Source organism: Amblyraja radiata, chromosome 7 (genome assembly GCF_010909765.2).
Source record: "Amblyraja radiata isolate CabotCenter1 chromosome 7, sAmbRad1.1.pri, whole genome shotgun sequence".
NCBI lineage: Eukaryota > Metazoa > Chordata > Chondrichthyes > Rajiformes > Rajidae > Amblyraja > Amblyraja radiata.
Window position 1 is genome coordinate 46,045,527 of NC_045962.1, and position 11,156 is coordinate 46,056,682.

At 47.7% G+C, this 11,156-nt stretch overlaps 1 protein-coding gene across 1 annotated transcript; it reads right to left on the reverse strand.

Moving 5' to 3' along the window:
* Nucleotides 1-1,227: 1,227 nt before the first annotated feature.
* Nucleotides 1,228-6,567, reverse strand: fzd5 (frizzled class receptor 5). Its single transcript, XM_033024365.1, has one exon. It carries the CDS (start codon nt 5,590-5,592, stop codon nt 3,841-3,843), a length of 1,752 nt encoding a protein of 583 aa, XP_032880256.1. The 5' UTR covers nt 5,593-6,567; the 3' UTR covers nt 1,228-3,840.
* Nucleotides 6,568-11,156: the final 4,589 nt, after the last annotated feature.

Consider the following 11,156-nt stretch of genomic DNA (forward strand, 5'->3'; position numbering starts at 1 on the left):
GAGCTAGGGATGGGAAGATGTGACTGCTGGTGTGTTCACGTTGGAGGTGACAGTGATGTTGGAGAATGATGTGCTGGAAGCCGATGCTGGTGGGGTGAAGGGTGAGGATCTGGGGAACTCTATCATTGTTCAATCTGGGGGGAGGGGAAGCGAGAACAGAACAGGACACAGAGGACTCACGGCGAGGAGTCCCACTATGGCAGCGGGGGGGATACCACGTTTACTAAAGAAAGAGGACCTCTCAGATGTCCTAGAATGGAAAGCCTCATTTTAGGAGCATATGGGACATAGATGTGGAAATTGAGAGTAGGGGATAGTGTCTTTGCAAGAGGCGGGGTGAGAGGAGGTTTGGTTCAGATAACTTTAGGAGTTAGTAGGTTTGTAGTAGACGTCAGTTGATAGTCTATCCCTTATGATGGAGACAGAGATAAAGAAAGCAGAGACATATCAGACCACCGGGTGGCGCCAGCTATGGCTGCCTCGCCAACAATCTGCCTGTCCCTTCCTTCTTTGTTGTTTGTTTGTATGTGTTAAATGTATGATTTTAGTGTTCTTTACCTTGTTTTATGTGGGGGTGGGGGGAAACTTTTTCTAATCTCTTACCTCGACAGAGATGCACTTTTTTTCCGTATCATATCTCCGTCCGCACTGGCCTAACATCGAGGAGTTGGCGGCCTTTGCTGGAGACCGACTTCATGAGCTGCACTGCAGGAGCCTGCGAGACTTAACATCATGGAGATCGCGATCCATGTCGGGGATCGACTTTGCGGCTCCAACCGCGAGAGCCTGCGGACTTTAACACCACGGAGCTCACGGTCTCTGGTTAGAGACTGACTTTGGGAACTCCAAGCCGCATGAGCTTCGACCACTCCGACGTGGGAGCTTCAATCACCCTGATCCAGGAGCTTCGGTCACCCCGACACGGGGGCTTCGACCGCCGGCTGCGGGGGCTTCGATCGCCCCGACTGCGGATGGTTCGACTGTCCCGACCGCGGGAGAATAAAAGAGGAAGAAGTTTGGACTTTATTGCCTTCCATCATAGTGAGGAACGTGGGGAATCCGCTGTGGTGGATGTTTATGTTAACTTTTATGTAGTTGTGTGTCTTGTTGCTTTTTTAGTATGGCTGTATGGGAATTCGAATTTCATTGTACCTTAATTGGTACATGTGACAATAAACTGACCTTGAAACCTTGAACCTTGAGATAGTCCATGAATTTGAGGGCAGGGTGGAAGTTACTGGTAAAGTTAATGAAATCAACGAGTTCTGCACAGGTGCAGGAGGCAGCCCGATACAATCATCGATATAGTGGAGAAAGAGTTGGTGCCAGTGGAAAATGGGCTGTTCAAAGTAACCAACATAAAGGCAGGTATAGTCGGAGTCCATGCGATGCCCATGACTACACCTTTAACTTGTAATAAGTGCGAGGAGCCAAAAGAGATTGGAACCTGCAGGATATTCAGCCTAAAGAGGAAGCTACACACCCATTCTTCCTCTGACTGATCACCCTCCCAGGACAATATGGACCACATTCCCGTAAAATGGTCCAAAGGGATCACATGTTAGCCCCTGTGCCCTGCAAAAACAAATTGCAATGTGACTTGAATCTCCAGATCCCAAATAACCTGAAAACAGTTTGAATTAAATTTCATGCCAAACAAACCTCCTATTCTCAATCAAACAGCTGAAAAAAGAAGGGTTATAAATTTCTAAGCAATTGTATGTATGAGGACTGGATTAGTGTCATGCTTTCACAGTAAAGTGGTTTGAAGGAGCTCTTTGCCTGGGTCCACATCTCTTCCAGGATAAATGCTGGCACCACTGTGATGCCCAACATGTTTGTACAGCCAGCACGGTTTGCAGCGTTTGTGTGTACAAGCCTCCAGCACCGATATAGATCAAGTCCCGATATAGATCAACTTTCTGTTCCTTACAAACATTCTCCTTAAATCCGTGACACTGCTAGTAGTCCCAGGTTCAATCCCCACCTCTGGTACTGTCTGTGGAGTTTGCACATTCTCCCTGTGACTGTGTGCGATACCCTGGGCACTCTGGTTTCCTTCAAGTGTGTTGGTGAGAGATTGGGGAATTGATGGGAATATGCGGAGAATTAAAAATGAGATTTCTGTCAGTTTTGTGTAAATGGGTGTTTGATGGTCAGCAGAAACTGAGTGGGCTGAAGGGGCTGTTTCCGGGCTGTATCTCTAAGTTAAAATCAGAATCAATAGCTAAATAGAAAATTCAACAAGGTATCCCGCTGTGGAATGATACTTACAACTGCAAGAAACCAATTAGCAGTGAATTATCGTACTGCCAAAAATAAAAGTGAATAACAAATTGAGTAAATTGAATCAGAATTTGAATGGGGTTCCCCAATAGAAAAGGTCCAAATGCAGGGGAAGGTGCAAATATATAATGTGCCTGAGCAAGCAGACCTTGTCCAAACCACAAGCAAGCGAAGCAGATCGCAGGAACAATAGATTCCAGCTACCCAGTCAACATAATTTAGCTTTAACACTCCACAAAAGATTACAGACAATCCTGGACACTATAGAGCCCAGCAGCAGCCTAACAGGAGACACAGTTGTCACGACATGCTCTGCATTTGATCACTACTTGTGTGTTTTCTTTGCTCTCCCTTTCATTAGATAATGTGGTCACATTTACAAAGCAAAAACCTTCCCGATTAAACCAGCTGCAGCAACAAGACTCCTTCCTGCCCTTGCGTCTATTTTCTATGTTTCTATGTCTGGATTATTTTGCTGCCAGTTCACCTGTAGCCTGATTATTTTTTCATTCTTACTCCAATTTACTCTTAAATTTAGGGATCCTCTGTCTAAGAAGTGATTAACATTAATACCGGGCTGGTTGGGTTTAAGGGGTCGGGGTTTGCTCTATTAACACTAGAAGCTGGCTGCTTTAAAATGAACTTTATGATCACCTCTGGTTTATTTGTCACGTCCCTTCCCCGCAAGACACGGGACTATTACGAATGTAATGTAATGGAACCCTTCACCTTGCTGTGAGCCAGATGATGAATGGTCTTTGAGGCACTGGCCTCTGGAATGGGCGCTCAGGTCAGTCCGGCCAAATCCCTGTTTACGTTTCTCAACAGGTACGTGGTACATGGAGAGGACAGGTTTGGAGGGATCTGGATCAAACGCGGGCAGGTGGGACTAGTGTAGCTGGAACATGTTGGCCGGTGTGGGCAGGTTGGGCCGAAGGGCCTGTTTCCACACTGAATCGCTCTATAACAGAGTCTCCAGGTCAGGTGACAGTGGGAGGGGCTCTCGCCTCATAACGTTTTCCGCCGGCATTAGGACCAAACAAGAACTTAATTAAGGTGGGGACGGCCTGGAGACCTGGATTATTGTTGAGTTCATTCTGGTTAAACATCACCCAAAAGACACGGCACGACATGGCTGGGACTGAGACTCAGCGCCATGGGCTTCACATCACAGTCCTGGTGTGTTGACAGCCACAAGGCAATGGAAGGGGGCGGCTGGGGGTCTCTTTAGACCAACTCCCCTGGAGAGAACAGGGCGCAACTCTAGCTCAGTGCGGATGAAACTCGGGCAGGTCGCAAACGCAAACTGGAGAGTTCGCCTCGCTTTCTAGCACCGCTGTTTTGCAGCCTCTCTGCCGGGAGTTTTTAATAAGTAGTTATCCGCGACTGGGAGCCTGCGGGCAATTCAGAAACTCATCAAATACAAGTCACAGTGCAATCGACTCACCAGATAAACCATGACCTCGGCTGGGTGTACCTCGGTCTATATATAATATACGTTATTTATTTACAATATATATAAGCACGTGTGGCTCTCTGACCAGCACCCAAGCATCAGGCGTGCGAGAGGGCGAGTTGCTTGTGGTAGGTGGCCGTGCCGATTGCTCCAGCCCTGGTTGTCAATGCGGTGCTGGCCTGACTGTACATGGACGTCCCGGTCAGCTTCCTGCCCCGGCAAAATCTGCTGGTGAACCGTCGCCACGATTCGAACGTCTTCCCGGACCAAATCCACACGCCAGAGGTGATGCCCACCACCAGGCACATGAAGTATTTCAGCATGAAGACGGCGTACTCCGGCCTGGGGTCATCTCCAGCCCCGGGGCAGGGACAACTCAGCGCCGCCTTCCAGCTCTCCCGGGAGTGCTGCTCGTAGATGAAGCAAGCCACGACAATGGTGGCGGGCACGGTGTACAGCACGGTGAAAATCCCAATTCTAATCATCAGTTTCTCCAGTTTGTCCGTCTTGGTGCCCCCTTGTTTGATGACGCTCCGTATCCTGAAGAGAGAGACAAATCCGGCCAGGAGAAAGGTTGTCCCGGTGAACAGGTAGACCACCAAAGGGGCCAGCACGAACCCCCGGAGGTTGTCCAAGTTCTGGTTGCCCACGTAGCAGATGCCGGCCACAGGGTCGCCGTCCACGGAGCTCAGGGCTAGCACGGCGATGGACTTCACGCTGGGGATGAGCCAAGCCGCCATGTGGAAGTACTGGGAATAGCCCGCGATGGCCTCGTTCCCCCATTTCATGCCCGCCGCCAGGAACCAGGTGAAAGATAAGATGACCCACCAGATGGAGCTGGCCATCCCGAAGAAGTAGATGAGCAGGAAGACCACTGTGCAGAGGGCGGGGCCCGTGGTCTCGTAGTGGATGTGGTTGTAGTCCTTGTTACAAGCCACGTTCCCGTGGCCAGCTACCAGCCGCACGATGTAACCCAGGGACACGAAGAGGTAACAAGCCGATAGGAAGATGATCGGCCGCTCGGGGTACTTGAACCTCTCCATGTCAATCAAGAAGGTGGAGACGGTTGTGAAAGTGGAAATGAAGCACAGGATAGACCACAGGCCTATCCATAAGGTTGCGAAAGTTCTCTCGTCCTGGTTAAAGTAGGGCTCGTAACAGGGGAAGGCACAATTCAGCAAGCGGCCGGTCCTGATCTTGTTGTAGAGCGGGTGACTCTCCTTAGAGATGGGGATCAGAGGGTCTTTGCAGCTACATATGGCAGGGCAGTCCCCCGGCGGTGCAGGCTGGTTACCTGGATGTGCCCTAGAGGGTGGAGAGTTCTTGTTGCCGCCGGCACCCTTAGGGGCCAGGGTGGGCTTGAAGAAGGGAGGCGACGCAGTGGTCACCTCGGTCCTGTTGTAATCCATGCACAAGTGATCTTGATCTCCGAGCACCGGGAGCTTATCGCAGTTCATCCTTTCGGGCCAAGCAAAGCCATATTGTCTCATCAGGGGGGAGCAGCCGGACTTGGCCCTTTCGCAGACGGATCTGCAGGGTGGCAGAGGTTTCATGTAGTCCGCTAAGCAGATGGGGGTGTAGACACTGCAGAGAAAGAAGCGGAGGTCTGGGGAGCATTGGATCTCGACGAGAGGCCAGAACTGATGCACCTCTAGTCCCGCTTCGTCTTGGTTATCGTGGTTGAACTGGTTGGGCATGTAGGTGTGATTGTAGCCTATGCCTTTGCACATGGGCACCGTAATCTCCTGGCAAACCATTGCTTTGGAAGCGCAGAGAGCGACTCCCACCAGCCCCGCAAGACAAAAACAGACGCGAACCAGGACTGACAGCCCTTGCAAGCGAGGAGCCATAACATCCAGTGTAAACAAGGGTCCAACCGCCTTCTGGTCGTTGCCTCGAACTCTCTGCCCCCGGAATTTTACAGCCCCAATTCCTCGTCTCCCGGCAAGGTTAAACACAGCCACACCTGACCACTCTCAATCATAACTGGCTGGATATGGGAAGAAGCGAATTCAGGTGAAATGTCCACGACATCCGAAGCCGCCGCTCTGATAAACAAACAGGGGAAATCTTGAAAAACTAAACGAAAGGAAAGCTTAATATTTGATCATCTCCTCGTGGTTAACTCGTTAATTTCTCCGGTTCTCGCTTCTCGCTTCTTGCTGGTAACATTAAATTAATTGCAACATGCTCCCCGATCGGAGTGGCTGGAGCTGCCACTATTCTGCAGCCTCCGGGTAGCTCTCCTGGTAACTGAAGTGGAAGCGCCGGCTCAACACAAGGAGCTAGGTCAGGTGTAAACTTTCAGAGATGTTCCATTTTTACTTATTTAATCTTCTCTCGAGGTGGGTGTGAGGGTCCTTGGTGCCGGCCGCGCAGCCGATTCCTTCTCCCAACGTATCGTCTCTCCTTTATAAATGCAGACATCGGAGTCCAGGTAAACTCCCCATTGCTCTTACCCGAAACGCGGTGTGAATTTACCTATTTTCTTCGTTTTGTTCTATTTCACTTTCTTTTTCCACGCTTTCGCCTGCTTTTCCTCAGTCCAACGCACCGCTCCTTGGACGCCGGTTGCTGATTTTCCCGGGATACAGCTCCTTCCCCCTCAGTGCCGTGCGCTGCGCTGCACTTGCGGCTCCGCTATCAGATTGTTACTTTTTTTTGAAAACACAATGTAGCTAAGGTAAATCTCAAGCCCCAGTCTTGTCAATCTAACAAATCTGTGCCCTTTAAGCCAACCCGAGAGCGCGTTTCACTGAAAGCCCGCCTCTAGAAGTTTTTCTTTCCCAATCGGCAGCCGCGGGATGAACATTTCACCCATTCACAAGTCCGGCCTCGATGAGAAATGACACACAAACTTACAGCCATTCCATGCGGACCAGTCGCGCCCCAGAGCGCTTCCCGCTGGCTCCCGCCCATCTCCCCCTGGGCCTATCAAACAACCACTTATTATTTTATCTACCAATCAAGGATTTCTAGAGTTAGATTCAGCTCTTAGGGCTAAATAAATCAAGGCATACGGGGAAAAAGCAGGAACTTTTTAGATGATCAGCCATGATCATATTGAATGGCGGTGCTGGCTCGAAGGGCCGAATGGCCTACTCCTGCATCAAATTTTCTATGTTTCTAAAGCGAAGCGACCGACTGGATACAAGTCTCACTATTTTAAAGGGTGATTTCTCACACTTTATTTTGAGCGATACTTAAGGTAATTCTGAAATATCACAACATCCTTCTCGGTTTTACCCATCTCCCTCTTAAAATGCATTTTAATTGCTAAATTACTTAAACGAGTAGTGAATGCATTTGGAGTCACAGTCAAAGCGCTAAGAGAGATTGGGTCATATCCGTCACTACGGTTGACACAAGTACAGGTTTTTTTTACCACGTTGTCAGGAAACTTTAAAACTCTAAACCGGACATCTGTAGTCTGGTATTTAAATAGAAGTCTGTGTCTTTTCCCTTTACTAACCTTGCGGGGCAACTGGCTGTTCAAAGTTATTCTGGTATCCAGTGATTTTTTTTCATTATTAGCAAAGCAACCCTCGGGTATCCTTACCGTGGCCCTCTGAGCAGATTCCCAGAATATATTTTAGCAATCTTTGAGTAAACTGCCCACAACTGCCTTTTCTTAGATTAAAGCATCCCCAACAGAATAACTGGAGCACGGCTGTGATTAGAAAGCTGGAAATCCCTTGAACAGACGTAACACCAATCTGCACTAATTTGGCACCTTCAACATAGTAAAGAACGAAGTGTTTTTAATGTATAGCGCATTGATTCGGGGCGCCCTATCAAACAGTTTAAGGCCATGCAGCATTCGGAAAGTGTAAGTCAGTATTGTCTTCAACACACTTTCCAAGAGCATAATCAGAGAAGATTGGACACCGAGATTTAAAAGAAGATTTTAAGCAGTATCTATCTGTATGCAAAACGCAAAGTGCTGGATGAACCCAGCGGGCCGGGCCAGGCACCATCTGTGGAGTGAATGGTCAGGCGACGTTTCAGGTAGCGATCCAACTGCAATCAGTCTGAAGACGCAAGCCAACCCGAAACATCCCCTATCCATCCCCCCCACAGATGCTGCCTGGCCCGCACTTTGTGTTTTCTTCAAGATTTCAAATGTATAGTTTATCGACCTTCGGGTGGTATACAGGAATTTAAACGTGAGTTCCAAGAAACTAGTTGAATGGATGGAATGGCGAATAGACGAAGGGGTATCTGATTAAGAGACCATCGAGTGCATAACACGGCTCTCGCCTTGACTATATTCTTACGTAAATAAAGTTTAAAGAAGTGCGCCTTGAGTATAATGGATTTGGGAATAAACTGGGAGGAGTCGAGTTAATATAAACCTTTCTCTTTCTTGTTTACTTTCTTTTGAATGGGGCCAATAAAGAACGTTACCACTTCACTGACCGCTTCATTTTCCTTGTCCAGAAAAAAGGTCTCGACCTGAAACGTCACCCATTCCTTGTCTCCAGAGATGCTGCCTGGCCCACTGAGTTACTCCAGCTTTATGTGCCTATCTTCGGTTTAAACCAGCATCTGTAGTTCCTTCCTACACAACCTTCTGCCTTACGTATTCTTCTCTCAGGAAAATGAAAAATCTGCGAACATTATATGTAATAGAAGCCTGTTAACATCAGCTCATGTACTAATATGTTAACTCGCTGCAATTCTGAATCGGTGTGCAACTTGTTATTTTTAAGTGGAAACGAAAAACTGCAGGTGCTGGTTTATACCAAAGATCGACTCAAAGCACTGGAGTAACTCAGCGGGTCAGGCAGCATCTGGGGAGAAAAAGGATGGTAATCTATTTTCTTTTTCTCCAGAGATGGATCGCTGAGTTGCTCTGGCAATGTGTGACTATTTTAGTTAGTTTTAAGCCCTTGTATCAGTGGGGTGCTGACAGGGGTACAATAAAACTCCCTTGCCCAAAACATTGCCTCCATTTACCTACTGAGTTACTCCAAGGCGTTTGATTTTTGTTTCCTTAATATTTTATTATCTAGTTGCTTGTGTCCCGTGTAACAATTCGATAGGATGCAGGTCCAGAGTATTCTTAGGTACACAAAAATGCTGGAGAAACTCAGCGGGTGCAGCAGCATCTATGGAGCGAAGGAGATAGGCAACGTTTCGGGCCGAAACCCTTCTTCAGACTACACAGGTTCAACCATTGCTCAAGATCAAAGTGATTGTGAAAGATTTTGCAGCAGTCAGTGTTGCCCTGCAGTTTTGAGGTGCTTTCATCCAAATGAACAAGACTCCAGATACTGGAGGAACTGTCCACTGTGTCAGGCCGAGAGAAATATGTAATTGAAAAAAACCCTTCAGCCCAGCGAGTCCTAGTTGACCACCAAGCACCATTTATACAAATCCTCCCTAATCCATTTCATCCTCTCCACATTCCCATTAACTCCCTCCTTATCTTCCATCCCAGCAGAGTCCATATTCAACAGATCATACTATAAAGATCCCTCTTTTCCTTCAAAGAAAGACACAAAGTGCTGGAGCAGCTCAGCGGATCAGGCAGTATCCCTAGAGAACATGGACAAGTGACATTTCGGTTCGGGTATCTGCAGTTCCTTGTTTCTACATCTTTCATTTTCCTTCTCTTTATCACTTTTGGCCCATCTCTAAGAATACTCTTTTTACTTCCCATGGCAATTTCTCATGCAAATACAACGCATGATTCCCACCATCAAGGATCTCCAGACAAAATACTAATTTGTTAGTATTACTTTCAGTTTGGGATACTGCATTTTCTGCTCCTGATGCAACATCCTCACTGTCCAACGATGCTCAACATCTTTCATCCAGGAACATCACAGACTTTGGCACCATCAGTCAGTTCACAAGCTTGACTGCTAGCTTCTGATGTCCCCAATGCTCATTCTTTATTTATGATGTTTTGTATGATATATTATAGGAGAGGCACTAGCTATAGTGATGTCTAGTTTCAGCCGCTTACATTGTCTAATGAAGCTCAACATCTCATTCTCCAATGTCATCAGATATTTGGCATCATCAACATCTGGCTAAAGAATTTGCAAATAGATCCAGTTAATGCACTAAATCTTTTAGATCTATCCTTTATTTTTTTAATTTGTCCCATTAGTATGTTCTTATCGCTCATGCCATAATTCCTTTTGTAGTTTAATATCTCTCACTTTCCATTCAATCACAGACTATTCTCCCTCTCCCTCTTTTCAAATTAAAACTAGTACAATATTTGTTTTCAATTCATCCCAGGGATGCTGCCTAGCATTTATAGCATTATCTGTTTTTATTTTCTGATTTCCAATATTAAAACAGGTTATGAAGCCATAAATATTGCTTTTTGTGGGAGGTTGTAAACTAGCTGCTAAATTGGCCTTTAGTTACTTTGGGTAGTTGTGAACATTGGTTTGCACATTTATTCATTCTTTCTTTCCTTAAAGGTATAAAGGAGAAGAAGCCGGCCAGAACACCTTTCACCATGAACCAACGAGCAACAAAGAACCACAAGATCCGGCAGGAGCTGAAGTCCCTCAAGAAGCAGTATAAAGAGGCCAGCGAAGAGCACCCTTGGCTGAGCTGCAAACCATCCCGAGGAAGAAGCTGATGACCCTCCATAGAGCTGAGTGGCACGGAAGGAAGGAAAGAGCCAGGAAGCGAGCATCCTTCATAGCCAACCCCTTCGGCTTCACCAAACAACTACTGGGGCAGAAGCGCAGTGGGAGTTTGGCTTGCTCTAAGGAGGAGATCGACCGGCACATCCAGACGACCTACAGTCACCCCGTCAGGCAGCAGGAGCTGGGCCAGTGCAACATCCTGGTAAAACCACCTCCACCCATCAAGGAGTTTGATAGTAGAGAGCCACTCCTGAAAGAGGTCAAGAATGTTGTGAAGAGAGCAAGAGCTGGCTCAGCCCCTGGCCCGAGCAGTCCAAGAACTGCCCCTTGTTGCTGAAACGGACTGTGGAAGATCCTGAAAGTCATCTGGAGGAGAGGGAAAGTGGCGCAGCAGTGGCGATTCGCTGAAGGAGTCTGGATCCCAAAGGAAGAAGATTCCAAGAAGATTGATCAGTTCAGGATCATCTCCTTGCTAAGCGTTGAAGGCAAGATCTTCTTCAGCATAGTGGCGAGGCGGCTGACCAACTTCCTCTCCAGCAATGGTTACATCGACAGCTCAGTGCAAAAGGGAGGCTTATCTGGAGTGCCGGGGTGTCTAGAGCACACGGGAGTGGTGACCCAGCTCATCAGAGAAGCCAGGGAGAACAAGGGAAACCTGACAGTGCTCTGGCTGGACCTGGCCAATGCCTGCGGCTTCATCCCGCACAAGCTGATCCAGACAGTCATGGCCAAGCATCATGTGCCGGGCCAAGTGGCAGATCTCATCCTGGACTATTACAACCAGTTCAGCATGACAG

Excerpts from the sequence above, each read along its gene's own strand:
- fzd5 (XM_033024365.1), bottom strand. The coding sequence starts at position 5,592 with ATGGCTCCTCGCTTGCAAGGGCTGTCAGTCCTGGTTCGCGTCTGTTTT.